The sequence below is a fragment of the Sardina pilchardus genome, chromosome 10 (assembly GCF_963854185.1).
Source record: "Sardina pilchardus chromosome 10, fSarPil1.1, whole genome shotgun sequence".
NCBI lineage: Eukaryota > Metazoa > Chordata > Actinopteri > Clupeiformes > Clupeidae > Sardina > Sardina pilchardus.
In genome coordinates, this window is record NC_085003.1 from 15,615,778 (window position 1) to 15,636,787 (window position 21,010).

Here is a 21,010-nt window from a genome sequence, read left to right on the forward strand (position 1 = left end):
AACGGATCTGGGTATTTTTTCAAATACGAGAAAATGAACGTCTGGTTGCCAGACCACGTCTCATTTGAGAAGTGGTAGGCGCTAGCCTGGCAACTGGAATCATGGACTGCACCTTTAACCCGCACCAGGTCCAGAGGGACAGTGTGCCCGTCTACCTTGCTGCTGTGCCTTGCTGCTGCACCACCCTACCTTTCTGATGTGCCCCCTACCTTGCTGCTGCGCCACCCTACCTTGCTGCTGTGCCCCCTACCTTGCTGCTGTGCCCCCCTACCTTGCTGCTGTGCCCCCTACCTTGCTGCTGTGCCCCCCTACCTTGCTGCTGCGCCACCCTACCTTGCTCCTGTGCCCCCCTACCTTGCTGCTGTGCCCCCCTACCTTGCTGCTGCGCCACCCTTCCTTGCTGCTGCGCCACCCTTCCTTGCTGCTGCGCCACCCTTCCTTGCTGCTGCGCCACCCTACCTTGCTGCTGTGCCCCCCTACCTTGCTGCTGTGCCCCCCTACCTTGCTGCTGTGCCGCTTCTTGTTGACGGAGGGGGAGCCGGGCTGGCCGGGGCTGGGCGCGGCGCTGGAGGTGGCGGAGGCGGTGGCGGAGTGCAGGTGTCCGGCCCTCTCCAGGGCAGCCAGCACGGCGGCGGGGGCCTGCTGCTGGGACACCTTCTGCAGCTCCGCAGCCAGCTGCTTGGGGTCCACGCCGGGGGAGCGCTGCCTGTCCCCTGCACAGCACACACACACAGCACACACATCCAGGCAACACGTCATACTTAATGTCACAGAGTGTTCTGTTCAGTCTGTCCCCTGCACAGCACACACATCCAGGCAACATGTCATACTTAATATCACAGAGCGTTCTGTTTAGTCTGTCCCCTGCACAGCACACACATCCATGCAACATGTCATACTTAATATCACAGAGCGTTCTGTTCAGTCGGTCCCCTGAACAGCACACACGCAGCACAGACTGCGCCGCGGTGATCAATAACACCCAAGCGTCATACTTAATATCACAGAGCATTCTTTTCAGGCCCAGGTGCTGCGAACACAAAGATACCAAAAAGCTCAAATCAGTTCTACCGAGCTCAAAATAGTCTTACCCAGCTCTACACTACAACTAACAGCTAAAGCAGTTGACAGTACTCGTTGACCTTGAAAACGGAGATCTACGAAGAGCCGGCAGATCTCTCCTTTAATTCCATGATCCATCTCTAACTCCCCTCTCGAGCACTGTGGCCTTCAGAGGAGCATCTGCTAGGTACTGTATGACTTTCATCAACATAAAGAGGTCACAGTCAACACTCTTTTCTTTTGTGACCCCTCATTGGAAGTATTATTTACCTACTGATCTTTGTCCTAGGAATAGTGTTGGGAGTCTGAGAACTCATTGGTTTACCTTATTATTTAGGCTGTATGACCTACAGTAGCCTACATCTTTTAATGTTAATGCTAATGTAACAATGTCATTGTAAATCTCTTTGGACAAAAGCTTCTGCTAATATAAGAAACATTAAATTAGAAACAGGATATAATACCCTATGAATCAACAACAAATACAGAGACAAACTGAGCTAGTAAGGTGAAACCGATCACAAAATGGCACCCTCACCAGCCTTCATCTGCGTGTGGAGCTCCAGGTGTTGTGGATGCTCAGCGTCAGCTAGCATGTTCAGATCCCTGAGAAAGACACAACGGCAGGAGGAGACACACAGAGGGAAAACATGAGACATGCAAACTAGGATTTGTGTTTTTGTGTTTACGGTAAAAGAATTGGCGGGGATACACTTGATGATAACCATTTCATACAGATGGTAAATTGTGGTTTATATAGTTATTTCGTCTATTAACTAATAATAAAGTGATTATACTTTATAATGTTTACTCTTAATGAGTAGCCTACAGTATTTGGAATATTTCACCAAAAGTATTACAGTATTGCAAGTGTTACATGATTGTCAATTTGGTGTATAACAATTATATACGATCTCTAAGCATGATTTGCATGGCGATTGTAAAGTTGCAGTTCTTCATTAAATAATTAGCTTATGACTGAAAGTATCAAGTTCAATTGAGAGCATCTATTTAGAGTATAAGATTAATGAGAGATTGATCAACAGACACTTAATGCTAATAGCCTATGCAGCATGGCACCATGATAAGCAGTGTGAGACATGAGAATAAGCTAACCTAACAACACAATGAAAACAGTCAAATGAAACAGTTATGACACTTCACAGGTACAGTATATACTATAAATAGGTACTCTACAGGCTTGTTAGCAAATTAACCATGTTAGCAAATGATAGCCCTAGCCATTTATTCAGGAGCGTACCTATGTTCCCCGGGTCCTATGTTCCCCACTTTGTATGGGACCGGGGAACATAGACCCTTTTTTTTGGTACATTTTAAAAAGGGTCCTATGTTCCTCACTTTTCCCAAAAAGGGTCCTATGTTCGCAATACATACAGGGGAACATAGGACTCTTTTGGACGAAAACCCGGGGAACATAGGACTTGGGGAACATAGGGATGACCCCATTTATTCCACTGAATCACAACCCGGTGACCTCTTACCATGTCCTTGGTCCACCTATTTGTTGGTGATGGATTGCTAATAGGTCTTATTAACTACCTTTTGTCTAAAAACCCTTGGAAAGTGTAAGCTGTGTTTGTTCTTATGTTCTTGTATGCTTCATAAATGTAAACTGGTCAACTTCACAGGGGGGTTGGCATCCAAGAATATTGTGAAGAATGTCTTCTAAAGCCTGAAAAATAGTTAATTTGCTATCCTAGCTGGATGATAAAGTGTGTGTGTGTGTGTGTGTGTGTGTGTGTGTGTGTGTGTGTGTGTGTGTGTGCGTGCGTGCGTCCGTGCGTGTGTGTGTGTGTGTTTTCTCATATGCTTATAATTTGCCCTGTATCTGCATAGGGAACAGGTCCTGATAACCAGCTTACTTTAATGTAGTATGCCATTATTTGTGTAATAAAAAAATATTACTGCTCTGTTGTCTTCACTTATTCACTAATCTTTCTCATATCCCACTCTGTTCATTTGTGATAAATGACTGCAATATTGGCTGAAAGGTTTGTACTTGATTACAAAACTCAATTACAATTCTATGAATAGCGCACCAATAACCAATATGCATGATGGCTAGGGTGGGGGTAGTGATGCTTTAACAAAGAACTTAGAAAGAATTTACTAAGCAGTGGCTAAAAATTGTATATATCACTTGCAACTTTTTAATGGCCATGCTAATAATGTTTATGTATGTTCTGCAAAGTGTTTATTAACAACACCAGCCGCAGTCTTTATAATGGCCATCCAAATCATATTTATTGATGCACTACACAGAATGCATTACCATTGTAAAAGCATTGTAAACATTGGTTACAACTTTACAATAACCACCCATATAAAATTCATAGATGGCTAACAAACTACTCATTAACATGTATGATTATAATCACTGGTTGCAATTTTACGATAGCCATCCAAATAATGTTTCTAGATGGTTTACAAACTACTCATTAATATTTATACAAGGTATTATAATCATCTGTTGCAACTTTACAATAGCAATCAAAAACATGCTTATGGATGGTTTTCAAGTTTGTAACCTTTTCAAGTGTCAAGTTTTAATTAAACATCAATAAATCACAACTTTCCATTTATAAGTGATGATATATTTTAAAGCGCTGCCTTTGCACAAACGAATTTCTGTACAATAAAATATTCAACATTAGTGATCATTTGTATACATGTATTAATTATCAAGCCATTGCTTGTTATCAGTTACATAACTTGCTATTAATCTGTGAAATAACTACATGCACACATACAATGAAATAACTTCTGAAGTTTATCTGACAATTTGTAGGTAATGGTCATTATATTATCTGTGTTGAATTGTACTGCTATACAAAACTATACTAAAAATAAGATACAATTTCATAGATTGGCACTAAAATAAATACTTGTGCTGGAGTGAGATGGAAATCTGACTTACAGTCGCACACATAACTCTGTCTCCCCGCTCTGTGGACCCACGATGGTCTGCACCTCCTCATAGGTCTTGCCGGTCAGGGCAATTCCATTCCACTCCAGGACCTGCATTCCTGTGCATGGACAGTGGACAGCAAGCTTCAGATTGATGTCAACCACAACAATGAATAGGCGGAAGACTTCAGAGAAACAGTCTTATGAGGGCTATTCTTGGGGGGTGATTTTGCTTATCCAAATATATGAGAATTATGTTAACAATTATATTCTCACATGCTGTGATATGTTGAATTTGAATGGTGTGTTCCAAAACGTGACAACAGCGTTATCAAATTAGTCTGCGGGATTTATCTCAAAGACTGGAATTATCTGTAAGTGCTTGGCAGTTGGTCAGCTACGTCACACAGACGTCACAGCAGACAGATGGGAAAATCTCATAGACACTGGCTAAACATTCTCCATTTAGAACCTCTATCAAACTGCACCTATCACCATAATAGCGAAGCACATTCATTTACCAAATGGAGGTTATCTGCCATGACCTTAAAAAGAGAGGAAAAGTTATGGCTTTATCCTACCAAAGTGCAATCAGAGTATTCACACACACACACACACACACACACACACACACACACACACACAAAAACGAAAGGAAAATTGAAGATTTCATTTAGCTTCCACGCATTTAGATTCCTTTAAATTACAGTCTGTCTCAGAATGCTATCCACACGCAGAGAGAGAGAGAGAGAGAGAGAGAAAGAGCGAGAGTGAGAGGAAAAGCTGCATGCCAATAAAGCGAGCCGAGCGTAGAGAATGATAGAGAGGCAGAGAGGGGGAAGAAACAGGCTTTTAAAAACGGCACAGCAAACCCAGAGGCACACGAGAGCTGCTCCTCGCCACTTACACAAATGAAAGCGAGTCTTCAGATAGGCCTTTTGCTTACGGAGCAGTTCACGAGCTGTGTGGCGACAATAGAGTGTATTCAGCTGTTTGAAGAACCAAGAAGCAACATTCACTCTGTCAACAGGAGGCCTTCCTGGCAAGGCAGGGTGCAATTAAATCATTTCAGACTCTAATGGATTTCAGTGTCTGTTTCAGTCTCTCTCCCTTTCTCTCTTTCTGTCTATCTGACTCTCTTGCGCTCTTCCTATGTGTGAGAGGTAGTGTGTGTGTGTGTGTGTGTGTGTGTGTGTGTGCGTGTGTGTGTGTGTGTGTGTAGAGAGAGTGTGTGCTCGTGTGTCTGCGTGAGGCGAGCACATGTATAGACACGTGCTCGTGCGCGAGCACACACACGAGTAATGATGTTTGATGTTTGCTCGTGACACTCCATAGCAGCTGCAATCACAGGGTCCATCAACTGCCACAGGCATGTAAACTGCAGGTGCTGGATCAGGAAGGCTCCGGAAATCACTGCTCAAGATGCACTAGTGATGCTCTCTTAATCTGATTCCAGATCACCGCACCCAATATCACAGCAAATAAAAACCCAACAAGATAAAGCAAGCTGTAGATAGACACCGAAGCCAGACAGGAAGCCACACCTTATGAAGGCTCTAAGGAATTCAGCGCTGGTTCCAGTCTTCCTGAGAAAATGATTAGCTATGCTATGCTATGCAAGGGATCTGAGTTCAGTGTAATCACATCAGTGTATACGCTACTGTTATTTTTAGGACAGTGAATTAAGTTGGCTGCGTTTACAACTCAATAATAGTTTTGATCAAAATAGCAGCACATAACCACTGTATGTTGTCTATAAGTACATGTTTTGAAAACAGGAGTTTGCTGAAAATCAATATGATTTGAATAGCAACAAAACAATCTTTGCTTAAAACAAAAACTGGTACAATTGATGTAATAACTTTTTGATCTATGCACAATACTACATATCTGCAGTCAATTACTGAAAGCATTACCATTACTGAGAGAAAGGCCATCTCGGTCCCCAGTGAACCTCGCATAATGACGGCTCCAGTGAGCTTACACCAATGGCTGTCCCCTTATCGTCTCTCCCAGAGGGCTTAGGATTAGAACCAAAGGCCCTGTCGTCTCCCTCCTCACCTCCCTCACACTGGGTCTCTGCACTCTTGACATTTCTGGCTCAAAAGCATTTTTTGGAGAGATTTCTGGCTTTTCTTACATCCTTTGAGATTCAGACTCAGTTCTGGCGAGTGGCGAGACGCCAGGCAGGCGTTGACTGGCGCCGTGGCCCCCGGGCGCTAGATGCGAACGCGCGGCCTTCGGCTGCGAGGACAGCAGTTCAGTCTGGGGGTAAAGAATGGCTTCTCAAATTAGACGCAAGCGCCAGGGAAACACACCCACTGTGGCCTCGCTGCAGCCACATTCTGCAACTTCATTGAAGTGGCATCAAAAGAGAGAAACAGACTGTGGCAACACACATCCACTCAGAGCTGGGGTTGGCATCTATCTTGAAATAGCACAGTGGCATATGAGCCTCTTCGTTGTGATACTGGATCATCAGACCGCTAATCAAGCTCTTGCGTGCCTGCAGAGAAGAAAATGCATGGAGATATTGTATCTTGATCAGACACATGAGATCACTGGACGTCTTACCTTCCACCACTTTCCCTGACTGTTCGGCATGTCCACCAGGGGTGACTTTGGCAATGTAGGCACCGATATCACCGTTTGACCCAGGAATCTCCTTGCCACCAACCACTCGGATTCCCAATCCATTTCCTGACCAAGAAGCAGAGAAAACTGCTGGTTATTTTTTGTCAACAGAAAAAAAAAAGAATATTTAGCTTTTTTTTCAATGTGATTTTAATCATTAAGGACTTGCATGTTAAATATGTAAAAGAAACTCTGCCTGATCTTCTACCATAACAGCCTTCATTAAACATAGATCAGTGGCTGTTCTTATATTATTTGGGTCATGCCTTCTCAGTATTACACACCATTTTGTTTACAACTAAAACCTTTCTTTGAAAATAATCTTACTGGAGAGAAAAAAAAATAAAGAGATACTCTTTTACCCGACACACTGTTATCTTTAGGGTCCCTCTGAAGTTTCAGACGAGTGTGGGGAAATGGGTAATGCATCGATTTCATCTGAAACAGTAAAACCAGCGTACAGTACATTTGGCAGATCAAATCATCAAATTACAACAACAAAAACAACATTGTGAATCAGCTGGTGGTTCGGTATGTGTGTGTGTGTGTGTGTGTGTGTGAGAGAGAGAGAGAGAGAGAGAGAAAGAGAGAGAGAGAGAGAGAGTATTTATTTTGTTTAGATGGATGTATGCCTTTCTACCTGTCTACTATCCAGTTGCTGACCAGGCCGTCCACCACGTGGCTTCTCGAACCAGTCGCTCTCCTCCTGCCTGAGGTGGTAAGCTGTTGGGGTAGGAGATGAAGTGCTATATTCTTTATCCTTCATCACACACACAAACAGACCATCTCCTCTGTGCACACCACATGCTTGTCTGGTCATGCACACACACCACCACCCCTGAGTACTGGTCAACATGCTTTAGACGTGAAACGGAACTCTCCCGCATAGAACTGACACCCAGAACACTCACTCACATCACCACCACATACACACCAAAATAGACACACACCCCTATGCATTATGCACATGTATACACACACACACACACACACACAGTTTGTTTTTCTCTCTGGAAGTCAGAGAAAAGACGCCTTCCACACTTCTGCTTGAATATTCTGAATATTAAGAAACACTCACTCGAGTGTTATATTGGTATATTGTAATGGTCAGAACATTACTACTCTACAGTGTTTACCCTGGGGATTGACTTTACACCTACCATACTTTGTCATGATAATCACATAACCATGTTAGAACCATGTCATGACAGATGTTCCTATCTTGTCATAAGTTGTTATGAAAGTCATTGTTCAATGATTTAGCAGATCATTATCAAAGACTGCCATGAAAGCTTTCAACATGATGACGTGAAATTCTTATATGGTATCCATACATTCTGCCATGATAATTACTGAGGATGGCAACACCACACTGTCACGTCATTACATATTGACCGTCATGATGAACAGCAGGATATGACATAGTCCATGACGTTTATGACACGGTTGTATCACTCTCATGACAGTGGGTTCAAGGAAAGTGTTTTGCTTCAATCCTACATAAACCTGACTTAATAACGAACTATTGCCTCTTCACAGTATCTGCCATTCTACCAGACATTGATTAAATTGAAAGTGGTTTGGAATACTTTGCTATGATATAACTTTGACAACTGTTGTTTGAAATTACACTATTTATGTATAAATAGCTGATTAAACAACAGAAATCATTTGATATCATTTTGTTGAGGCTTCCTGTTGTGCTTGGAATTACAATTCCATTATCACTGGAACATTCTTATAATTCAGGATGAGCCGTGCAATAGGCTTTGACTTCCCAAAGGGAGGAATTATTATGTGATGTTGATTACAAGAAAAAAAAAAAAACATTCAAATTGACTAGAATATATTTCTGGAAGAAATAAAAAGAAATTGCTTTTGTATTCATCCTTGCTCTGGAGGTAGCACACCCCCTCAACCAGCACTCTCATTGAAAATCAGGATGGAGAGCCTCTCTGTGCAAGCACATTTCTCTCCTGATTCTTTAATGTCGGTCCTGAGAGAGTGAGATGGAAGCTGGCAGTGGGAGCTTGTTTGGCTGAATCACGCCGAGGACTTTATGTTCCCTACATCTGCAAGTGTCACATTAAATCTCACACTCTCCTCTCCATCCATTTGAAGGCCGCCAGAAAGCATCCGCCATGATGAGCACCAGGCCCTCTATGTGTAAGTGAACGGCCCTGCAATGTATAGGGGCACCAGGCGCTCTATGTGTAAGCGAACGGCCCTGCATGTATGGGGCACCAGGTGATCTATAAGTGAACGGCCCTGCAATGTATAGGGGGCACCAGGTGATCTATGTGTAAGTGAACGGTCCTGCATGTGACGTATAGGGGCACCAGGTGATCTATGTGTACATGTAAGTGAACAGCCCTGCATATGATGTATAGGGGCACCAGGTGATCTATGTGTAAGTGAACGGCTCTGCGATGTATAGGGGGCACCAGGCGATCTACAGTATGTGTAAGTGAACTGCCCTGCGATGTATAGGGGGCACCAGGTGATCTATGTGTAAGCGAACGGCCCTGCATGTATGGGGCACCAGGTGATCTATGTGTAAGTGAACGGTCCTGCATATGATGTATAGGGGCACCAGGTGATCTATGTGTAAGTGAACAGCCCTGTATATGATGTATAGGGGCACCAGGTAAGTGAACGGTCCTGCATAAGTATATGGGGCACCAGGCGATCTACAGTATGTGTAAGTGAACAGCCCTGATGTATAGGGGCAACAGGTGATCTATGTATAAGTGAACGGCCCTGCAATGTATAGGGGCACCAGAAGAGGAAGAAGGCCTCAACACAAGCACATCTGGCATTCAGACACATTGTGGAAGTGGTTTAACACACACATATGCATTTATGTATTTATGTACAGTATGTATGCATGTTATGCATGACCAGGTCTTCAGAGACATACCTACAGTATACACGCAAGAGTGCATGAATATGAATGCCAGAATGCATGGGTCTGAAAATACCACAGGGGAAATGCCCAGCACTGACCATGACATGTACAGTATGGGTGTGGCATAAATGTGCTGTATGTTCAATGGGGGACTTGACTTTGAATGTCATTGTGCAGTTTTCAGTGTTTTCTCACCTTCTATATTCCAGCTAGGAACTCCTGCGGTGATGAAAGTTATATTTTAGAGGTTTTTGTTAGGCAGTATCCATGACAAAACGTTTCTAGATCCAGTGCTGACTGTGTCTGGTGGTCCTGTAAGGCTTCTACTGCTATAAATGCTCATTTTGTGAACATTCAACTGTAGTGACCAATGCAGCTGATTGACATGCACTCTCTATTTTTGTGAAACATGCTTTATGGGTCTTGATGCAAACACAGGTATTTTACTTCTAAAACATTCTGATCTGGTAAATTTCTAATATTGTTGTGCTCTGTCCTTATGTCTCAATTGATGCACTTTTTCAGAGTAACCATGCACACCTGATTATAGGTGAATGTACTGGCATGTTTGTATTGTGCTACGCATACATTGGAAAAATGCAGTGGTCAACAACTTACTCTAACGACTATGCATACAAGACACAGGGCAGAGCACCAGATCCAGTTACAACTTCTTTGAAAGACCTGCAGTCCCCTACATTTGCTGTATATCCGCGTCTGACTCATAGCCGAGGTCTTTCAAAGAAGTTAATTTCTCGAGGGAAATACAGTTGAGCAATACTAAGCATTAGAGCATGTTAACATACCTGGAAGGGTTGTGATAACATTCTTGGATTCTAAAGGCATTGCACTAGCTGTGTAAATATCACGATGACTAATGCATATTTGTCAACACCAGAAGTGAGAAAATAGGGCTGCATTGTGCCTGTGACCATTCAGAAGGTGGGTCGGTGTGGGTCTTAGGATTTAAAAACGTGATACTAATACTGTACCGTGTGTGATACTCGAAAGATACTCATGAAAGAGTGTGGGATCGTCTCTGCTCAAAATCAGCAGGGGGTCACTTAGTGCTGAAAACCAAGGCATACGCAGACTTTTATATCTATGACATTGACTGAGTAACGATGGCCTACTAGTGCAATTTTATATCAGTGGCATCAACTGAGCAAAGAATAAGCCACTGTTGAAAACTGACCTGATGGTATCTTGGGTTGACCGATAAAACAATATTTACATTAAATCTCAGTGTTTCATTCCCTCAATTCATGACCTGGAGAATATTTCCTGTTCTCTACATATTTATCATGTTTCTTGCACAAAGTGTCCTTTGCATATTTAATCAAACTATTTGAATCCCAGAAACAGTCAAGTGGGAAGTTTGAAGTGTGCTCAGAAGAAGTGTAAAACAAGGCTGACAATCTTATGATATGAAAAAATGATAAAATATTTCAGAATCAATCACAACCAACAGCAAACATGCAAATGAGCAAATTAGACATCAAACAAATGCATGCAAGTTCATTTCTGCTTTATTTCTCTCTCACACGTTCACTCTCTCTCTCTCCCTCTCTTCCTCCTTCACATGCACACACATACAGACGCACACATAAACAGAAGATATAATGACATGCAACAATGCAGAATGATTAAATGACAACTGAAAAGACAGTAATAAAGGAAGAAGAGTTTTTTGTAAAAAACAAACAAACAAACAAAAAACGTAGCCTTAGATATAGCCTTAGAGACAGACAATAGCCTATGTACACAGATCTGTGGGTGATTTAAGCAAATCAAATATTCCACATACAGTAGGCTACCACATAATCAAATCCTGAGCTAGTACACAAAAGGAAGGGGTTTTGAATGCCTAGATAAATTTACACAAAGGTTGTGTCAGCACAGTTTTACAATTCAGCTGGAGCAGTAGTTAAGGGAATTAATGACATTCACTCAAAGTGAGCAAGACAGTCCAGTAAATACACAATCAAATCTGTGACCTTTATGCCAAGGCACTGGCCTTAAGTCTCCGTGACTCAGCGTAAAATCCTCCGTGGTCAGCAGCCCACAACTGCCTGAGGAATGCACTGAGCACATATTTCTTTATCAGACTATTGACCGACTTTCAGATGACACAAATTGAAATAATATAACATGAATAATCATTTTTGGTACAATGCTGGATAATGTTCGAACGATGGGGTCATGACTAATATTATCTGGAGAGTATTTGACATTAATCTACATATATACAAGATGTAACAATATATCTTATTTTAGGAGAAAAGGATTCCCTTCAAACTAATATATTGTCTGTTCTGAACGGCACCCTCAGCTAAACTGTTACACCCTCAACCTAATTTTGATTTAAGCATCAAGCTACAAATCATTAGTGAATTACAATGACCAGTAAAATGTACAGACATTATGTTTGAAAAACACACACAAGGATGACTCACATAAAGCATAAAGACAGTTTGATTAAGAGAAGAACACAGACACAGAACAGATTCACAAATAAATATTTGTGTCACAGAAGAGAAAAGAAGTACAATATATACATCACTCTAGACACACTTGACAATCTAAATGCAATGTCTTACAGAAGCAGGATGAAAGCATGGCAAACAGGAAGTGAATCAGCATGCACTTAAAGCGGACACACACAGATATGAACACAATTAGGTCCATGCATGAAGCGCATATCCACAGGATTTGGAGACAGGCTTAGAGCAAATTTACCTTCACTGTCAGACATGGCACCCTGCAGGTCGTCCATGATGAAGGCTATGTCGCGGTCGTACCCGCGAGTCCTGGACTCCTCCCTCATGTGCTGCTGGACCTCAGGGAGGGAGTGGCTTGAGCCATACTGGTCCCGGGAGTCAGCCGAAATTGGGGGGAGGGGGCCGGCTGATGCTCGAGCCATACCCATGGGCTGACCGACTGGACTCAATGGGCTCTCCTCCTCAGAGTTCTGAGCCACTATTGGGATGCGTCCTCTGCTCTGGCTGATGGGAAGGCTGGTTGGTTTGGCTCTGGCAGCGCCAAACGATGTGTCCATGCCCTCACCTTCAGTCTTTAGCCTGAGCGAGGAACTGGACAGGTCTCTTTTTATGGAAAGGTCAAGTCCGTACACAGAGGATGGCCGGGACGAAGGTCTAGAGCGAGTACCACTAGGGTAGGTGCCGTCGTCTTGCAATGATGATCTCAACCCTGGGCTGAGGTTGAGAGACTGTCCCAAGTTTAAAGACTGCGCCAGGTTAGCGCCTAAAGTAGAGCCCAGATATTTCTGCTGCTCTGCTACGTTCTTCCTCAACCCAAAGGTAATCTCGTCTTGAAGAAGCCGAGCCCTGGTGGCCAGCCCACCCACCGAGGACCCGGTTGACGCTAAAAAATGACTGTAGTCTGGTTCAAGATCCCTGCTCTCCTGAATGGGGGAAAATTTTGTAATTTTTGGGTCCATTAGCGCTGCTTTTTTCTGCTTTAACTGCTTCTGATATAGGACAGAGGCAGGGAGTTGTTTAGCAGCTTGCTTCTCCAAGGTGAGCCTGCTGATGCTGTATTTCTCTGACTTAGGGAAGTGTCTGTAGCTGCTGTCACTTGGCAAGTAATGTGGCAAGCCTGTGAGGGGATCCAGACCCTCTGTACCCCGTCGGAACTCTTGCTTAATCTGTTGCTTCAGAAGTTTGAGTTCATATGGCTCCTCCATGGAGTCCTCCTCAGTCTTTCCATAGGAGAGCCTCCCGGAGCCCAGGAAGTCAGCCACCTCTGCTGTGCGCCGCACCTCCGCTGCCCGGAGCAGGCGGTCAGCCTTGGTCATGTCTTTATCTGGGATGGTGAAGCTGGAACTAAGTCCCGAGGAGCCCTTTGTGAGCTCACCAATGTCATCAATCAAAACATAGTTCCTAGCATTGTGGTGGTCAATGTCTGTGTAGAAGGACTCAGCTGAGATACTGGACATGGGGCTGCTAGCCATGCTGCCCCTCTCCTCCAGGGCCATCCTAAGGTCTAGGTTACTGTACTTCCCCCCGTGCTGAGAAACACCATATGTGCTATCAGTGGAGGAGGGGACCATCAGGAGCGGCTGGTTGTGAATCACCTCATAGTTGGTGGTGATCTTCGGCTCTAGATCTGAAATGGTGGACTGCCTTGGCTTTTGCTGCATCATCATCAGCTGAGAGGCATGCTGGTAGCCTGTCTGCTGGGACTGCTGAAGGCTCGGCACTGAGGAGTACACGGACTGGGTCTGATAGGGGGACACCTGCTGATGGTACACAGACTGCTGCTGATACAGCGTTTGCTGGGGGTAGTGGCTGTCTGCCTGGGTCTGAGGGGCATACTGATAGTATTCTCCATATTGGGACTCGTTGTCAGTCTGTGCTGGCATAAACTGGTTGAATTCGGATTGCGGAGCAGTTCGTGGTCTTTCAAGTCCCCGGCCATTACGCCTCGCCTCCCTGATATTGCTAACCTCACTATCTGACATGTAGTCTCTTTCCTCTGCCACCCCTTGCAAATAAGCCCTCTCTCTCTTCTCCCTCTCTTTCAACAAAGCATCTTTCCTACGATTGATGCCCATCTCTAGGTACCTCAATTTGGCATCAATTTCTTTTTCCTCCTCATCAAGTTCTGCCTGTTTCTTGCGGAGCTTGGAGGATTCCCTCTCCACCAGGTCGAGCTCCTTGTCGATGTCCTGCAGGATTTTAGCACGAGCCATAGTGGTATTCCTACACATCCTCCTTCGAGCTGAGCCAGTGCTATATCCAGATGGTCCAACAATGTTGTCTTCCTCTGGTGGAGGGTGTGGCAGGGTACGCTTGACTTTTTTCTGAGAACCATATGATGTGCCACTCTGTGAACCTTTGCTCTGCAAGATCACAAAATAAACAGCACTGTTAAATACAACCATTTCTACTCAATGCAATATGAGGCTACACAAATGAATACAGCATATGATAGAGGGACATTAGACTGAAATATTTACAATGCAAAATAATGATTACAAATTTGGCTAAAAGTTTTTTTTCTTCAATAATTTAAGATTTACTCACTGCGTAGCTCTCAGGGTAATGGTAGGTAGATGTCATTCTGTCTTCAGTCGTTGGGCTCAGAGACTTGTCAGACAGGGATCTTTGCGAGGGCTTTAGTGATCTGGGACTGCTCGGGGAATGCCTTGAATGGTCAACAGTGAGCATCTTCTGTCCACCTTTGCCTGACTTGCTATACTCTATGGACTTACTTGGAGACATAGGTGAGACGGGAGAATATAGAACTTTTGGGGACTTTGAAGTGGAGCTAGTGCCATCTGCTTTGAGATGGGTGGTTATGCCAATCTCTATGGGACCTGTGTGTGACGATTCATCAGAGTCAGACTCATCTCCTCTGAGCTGTCTTCCGGTCCCAGGGAAATCGATCTTGGTGTCAAGGTGTGCTCGCACAGGTGAGCGCCTAATGGTTCCAGAATGATCTGTCTGAACTGATATCTCAGCTACGGTCTGTATGGCAATGCTAGAGACCTTAGAAGACTTGCCCTTCTCAGAATCTCCATATTTACTCGATCGAGACTTCCGCCTGCTTCTGATGGGAGTGTCCCATTCATCCTGGTCTTCATCGTCAGTCTGGACGCAACTGTCCACACTTCTCCTATTTCTTCTCCTCCTGCCAGGATATGGCTTGTCATTACCATCTTCATCATCAGTCTGCACACCACTGTCAACAATCTTCTTGCCACTCACCACAAGTGCGGACTCAGTTTTGCCATCTCTAGTAACTCTTGCTGATTCAGGAATGCCTTCAGTGGGAGCAGTGCCCATCATGTGTTGGTCCTGACCAGGTGCTAAGGAGGTTGAAGTATCATCCTTAACAGGCCAATACTGGCCATCACCTCTGCCAATGTATTGTTGATGCAGGAAGCGTGTGTCTGTATTGATTGCAGGGGACCTGCCATCCAGCGTGTCTCGACCATATGGATATATTTTCTGTTCATCCAGTTGTTGTTGCAGCTGGTGCTGAAGTTGTTGGATCTGCTCAAGCTGCACTGCCTGCTGAGCGAAGGTCTCCTGTTGCAGGATCAAGTGGGCTTGACGCTCTTCTTCCTGCTGTAACAGCAGCTGATGCTTCATGTTCTGCAACTCTTCAATCTCCTTCTGGACAATCATCTGCTCCTGCTCCCGGAACCTCTGGATTTCTTGCCTCTCCCACTCAAGCTCCTCAGCAAGGCACAGCTGCTTCAACTTCTCCAACTCAAGGAACTCACGCTCAGCGTAATACTGTTGATCCTTGCCATCATCAAAACCAGGGAAGTTCGGGGAGAGCAAAGTGTCCAGCGAGGCTGCTATGGCTTCAAGGGTTGCATCAGAATATATTTCAGGGTATGGAGCCATACCTGGGAAGAGGTTGGCAAGGACTGCAGGCAAAATCTCTTTGGAAAGTCCAGTCTCTTGTGAAATGATCTGACCAGCAGCTGTTACTGGTATGAACCCATATGGGGTAGGGACGTTTTGTAAAGTTGAGTATGCCTCTATAGTGCTACTTGGTTGTAATTCGACCAACTCATTGTATGTTGTCGTGAATATTGACCCTGGCTGAGTGGTTACTGCATAAGTGGAAGGGACAGGCTCAGCAATAGATGAGTAAACAATTCCATTTGTTGACCTTAGCACACTCTGATGTGCAGTGGTGATGATGGTAATCGCTCTGGTGCCTTTGCTTGAGTAGTCCAAAGCTTCATCTGTTGTATAATCAAAAATATATATGATCTTAAGCTCATTCTTCATCAGTGATTAAAAAATGAAACAAAAATATTGGCATGCAATATATCAAAAAGAAAAAAAGAATGAGAGTACTAGTAGAGAAGTAATGCATGCAAGTTTTTCATGCTTATTCATTAGCATGAAGCAAAGCCAAAACATTGTGGGAAAACACGCAGGCACATGCAAGCATCTGTGTGAAAAAGAAAAAAAGACAAAAATTAAGCAAAACAGAACAGAAATCAATATTTATTAATAGAAATGAATATATATGAGAAAATGGGAAAGGAACAAAAAGGAACAACATGCAAAAGATGACATATTAGGAAAACAAAATCATACTCACCAGCAGACATTTTTGCTGAAGTCAAGTCTATGGCACCGTCTGAAGCTCCATTGTGGTAACCTAATCCATTTTTACCTTCGTGGTAGAACAGTCCGGCCTCAGAGAAATTGCTATCTGAAACTGAGCTTTTCATGTTACTAAGGTCTGTGATGCCAAGGGTTGTAGCAGTGCCATACTGGTAATGATCATCTCTGTAGCCAAACCGATTGTCAGGCATTGTGGTGGCGGGCTGCTGTGTTCTGCAACTCCCTGTGAATGGAAGTTTGTAGATGACATCACAGCAGATGGCCCTTCGTCCAGCTGTGAGATCCACAGGCGTCCCAGCATCCTCCACTATTGTGGTCACCACACCTGAAGAGGTGGTCAGAGCCACCATAACAGGCTTGGATGTGGTGAGATCAACGGCTGAAGCGTATGCTTCTGTGTGCGCTGGAATAAGTGGTGGAACACCAGTAGAGTCACTCATTATGCTCCCAGGGGCAATTGTTACAGGTGTGGTTGCACTTGACATGCTCTCCACAGTCCCATAGGATAGATTAACAGGAATTTCCATGCCTGTTGTGACTTTGGGAGGCTGAGCATTTACAGGTCGATATACTATCTGTGCAACAGGTTTGCATGGTGTGTAGGTTGTGAGTGGGAGAGGCATAGAAGTAGCATTGCCCAAATCCAGTGGTTTTTCAGCAGTGGTGTTATACGAAGCAATGGTGGCGGAGCAAGTGACTATTGTGATGCTATCCGTTACAACAGAGAGCGTTGTAGCAGGTGAAATCTCTGCACTCAGATTTACCACCTCTGGCTGAACAGCTGTTGCTGAATGCCGCCCACTGGAATCACTTGAGAAAGACTGCCGGCTGGAATCAGGAGCTGTCAAGTCCATGCCTTTGTCAGTCATGGTGACACTGACTTTTGAAGTGCAAAGATCAATGACATCTCCTGGGTAGTGAATCCTTCCATTCTGTTTTGGCTTTGATTGAACTTTGATGGGAGAGATCTCTGGTTCCATGACAACACTAGCACTGGGTGATACTGGGGCAGATTCTTCAGGCATTATTTCTTGAACAACTGAAACCATCGTAGTTCTCTGCACTTCAGTTGTAACAACTTGGGTCACTACCTTGGGCATTGTTTCAGGCTGCTGCTCTGTAGTTGAAATTGCAGAGTACATTTGACTGACACTTGAAACAACTTTTTCTGGCCCTATTATTTCTTCACTTGCTATTGATTGTGTGAATTGAGTATATGTAACTGGTGCTGCAGGAGCAGTAGGTGGTTCAGGCATGGGTGGTTCTTGATCTTCTACTGTTCGTGCAAATTGAGGGAATGCACCAGGAGGAACAGCTTCATTCTCTCCCACGGTAGCGTACTGGAATGGAACTTGTGCTGGGTAAGCAGTTGGTTGCTCTTGTTGTGATGGGGGAAGAACTGTAGCTGTGTGTAGAGGTATCTGTTGCATTGGTGGAACTGTTTCAGGTTGTTGTTGTTGCTGCAATACAGGTTGACCATCAACAAATGTGATAATTTGCTCTTGAGTAAAAGGTGGAGCAGCCACAGGGACAGCTGATTGTTGTTGCACCATTGGTTGAGCAGCAACATGTCCCATAAGCTGTTGTGTTATGGGTTGAGCAACCAAAGTTGCTACTGGGTATTGTTGTGATATCAGCTGAGCTGGGATGGTCTGAACTGGTTGTGGTGGCGCAGACTGAAGAGCTGACATTGGTTGTTGATGTGATACGGGCTCGACAGCCACATACGTGATTTGTTTTTCTGCTACAGGTTGAACAGCCACCGGTACAACTGGTTGTGGTGATATCGGTTGAACAGCCACAGGTTGAACTGGTTGTGGCGATATCGGCTGTGCAGCCACAGGTGCAACTGGTTGTGGTGATATCAGTTGAACAGCCACCGGTACAACTGGTTGTGGTGATATCAGCTGAACAGCCACCGGTACAGCTGGTTGTGGCGATATGGGCTGAACAGCCACATGTTGAACTGGTTGTGGCGCTATCGGCTGAATAACTGCATGCGGAACTGGCTGTGGTAATATAGTCTGCACAACCACAGGTGAAACTGGTTGTGGTGATATAGGCTGAACTGCTACAGGTAAAACTGGTTGTGGTGAGATGGACTGAACAGCTGGAGATGGAACTGGCTGTGGTAATACAGGCTGAACTGGTTGTGGTGATATAGTCTGAGCAAACACAGGGGGAACTGGTTGTGGTGATACAGGCTGAACATCCACAGGCATCATTTGCTGTGCTGCAAGTGGAGCAGCCAGAGGTTGATTTGTCTGTGGGATGGATGTAACTTCCACAGGCACAGAGACCACAGGCTGTTCCTGCAATATGGCCTGAGTAGCAATAAATGCAGCTGTTTGTTGCGGTTGTTGCTGCAGTATTGTGCCAGAAGCAATTTCAGTTGTCTGTGATTGAGATTGAGCAGCCACAGGTACCATTGGTGCTGGAGGTGGTATTACAGGCTCCGATGCCACAGAGGGCATTGGTTGAGGCTGAGCAGCTATATCTGCCAAAGGTGGAGCAGCTTCTTCAGGTTGGGGCTGTGATGCAGGCGAAGCTGTCACCAATTGTTCCATTTCTATGGTTACTGGTTGAGCAGGTACAAATATGCGTGTTAGTTCTGCTTGTGTTGGCGTGGTCATTATGCAAACTCTTGGGTCTGCTTGTTGTGCGGTAGTTACTCCTGCCACCGGTTCCATTTGTACTGCCACTGGTGGAGGCGGTACTGCCACTACAGGTCTTGGTGGTGGAGGTGGTGGTGGAGGAGCTGATGCAACCATTACCTCATGTTTTGGTACTTGCACATCTATGGATGTAGCCACAATCTGTTCTGTTCTGGGTACTGGTGCAGGAGTGAAGGGGGCGTGCTGTGATTTTGGTAGTGGTGCTGCTGACACTGACCCTGTTAAACTTGAGAATGGAAGAGATCCGCGCCGCAATGGGGCCTGAGTGGTTATCCCTTCAACAGGTGATCCTGGCTCCGACGGCAAAGTTATCACCACATAAGTCTCCAGGCATCTTGCAAACCTGGGTGACAAAGGAGACTTAGGAGACGTTGCACTGAGCTTAGCCTGGACAGGGGTTGTCAGACTAAATGAGAGAGCATTAGGTGGTTCTCTGGTTCTTGGTAATGTGGCAGCTTTAGGTAGATCAGGCAATACCCTTTGCACAGGAACAGGCTGAGGAGACAGTGGAGGGCGGACAATTTCCCCTGGCCTGTGAGTGAACTTTAGCCCTGCTGGAATGCAGGTTGGCTTTGGAGGAACTGGCGGTGGCGCAGTGGGTTTGGGAGTAGGAGTGACTGTTTGTTTCACTACAGGGGGTTCTGGTGGAGTAGCTACTATGACAGGAGTAGGTGGTGCCGTGATCTCTGCTGCTGCTGAGATGGGTTGTACTGAAGGAGCCAGTGGTGGCTCTGAAACCACTCTTTTGTCCTGAGAGACAATATTCACTGCAGTCAGTGGCTTGGGAGCTACTGGTGTAGCAGACAGTGCAGCAGTAGTACCTGGAGCTTGAGCAGATGGCATTGAAGTAGTAGGTATCTGAGCAGTGACTTCTTCACCAGGACCAGCAGCTGCTAATGCAATTGAATTTGCCACAATCTCCTGTGCTGACTGATTGATCACTGATATGTTTTCAAATGAGGCACCACGGGGCACAATGATGACCACATGCCCTTGTCTAGTCTGGACAGTGGGCAAAATCTGTGTGGGAGAAAGTTCCATTGCTCTAGCCTCTTGTTGTGGTTGCATACCTTGGATTCCTGATTGTATGTCCACTACCACAGACTGCATTGGGTGTGTTCCAAAAGCTACTGTAGTAGTTATAGTTGGAGACACTACTGGGACAGCTGTTGGAAGTGCAGCTGGCATAACTGTTGTAGCCACGGCCACTGGGGGGGTCTGGGGTTGTGAGACAGTAGCAGGTAATGGGGGTGGAGGGGGTTGTGGCAGCCTTTGAGCTATTGGGATAGCTGCATTTAATTCCTCTGCAGATGGACTGTGGGCTGGCATTTGGATTGAAACTGAGGCAGGTGGTTGTGTTGTAGGCAGAGAGGGAGGAGGAGGGCGAGGAGGAGGGGCAGTGGGAACTGCCACAGCTGCAGGTGGAGCAGTGACTGGTTCCGACACTAATGCAGGTGCTGTTGGAGCTGCCACTGCCACCTTAGCTGGCAGGACAGTTGGGGCTGATGTTGATGCTGAGGCAATAGCAGTGGTAGGGGCTGGTGTTGGAACTACAGCTTGTGATGAGGAAGAAACCAAATCTGGCATCTGTACAACTACTGGAGTTGCTACTGCTCTGTGGACTGGCATAGGAATTGGTGATGGAACAGCAGCCTGGATTGGTGCTGCTGATTGAACTGATTGGA

The 21,010-nt window shown here is 45.0% G+C and overlaps 1 protein-coding gene across 1 annotated transcript in view; it reads right to left on the reverse strand.

The window, feature by feature from the left end:
• pclob (piccolo presynaptic cytomatrix protein b) overlaps nucleotides 1-17,699 on the reverse strand; it is a 30,430-nt gene extending 12,731 nt beyond the window's left edge. The window contains exons 1-9 of the mRNA XM_062547985.1: nucleotides 16,598-17,699; nucleotides 14,581-15,914; nucleotides 12,272-14,396; nucleotides 7,265-7,347; nucleotides 6,987-7,062; nucleotides 6,565-6,690; nucleotides 4,001-4,109; nucleotides 1,601-1,668; nucleotides 502-713 (exon numbers count right to left, since the gene is read on the reverse strand). Coding sequence (XP_062403969.1) covers nucleotides 502-713; nucleotides 1,601-1,668; nucleotides 4,001-4,109; nucleotides 6,565-6,690; nucleotides 6,987-7,062; nucleotides 7,265-7,347; nucleotides 12,272-14,396; nucleotides 14,581-15,914; nucleotides 16,598-17,699 — 5,235 coding nt within the window. The remainder of the gene's footprint in view (nucleotides 1-501; nucleotides 714-1,600; nucleotides 1,669-4,000; nucleotides 4,110-6,564; nucleotides 6,691-6,986; nucleotides 7,063-7,264; nucleotides 7,348-12,271; nucleotides 14,397-14,580; nucleotides 15,915-16,597) is intronic.
• Between the last annotated feature and the right edge of the window lie 3,311 nt (nucleotides 17,700-21,010).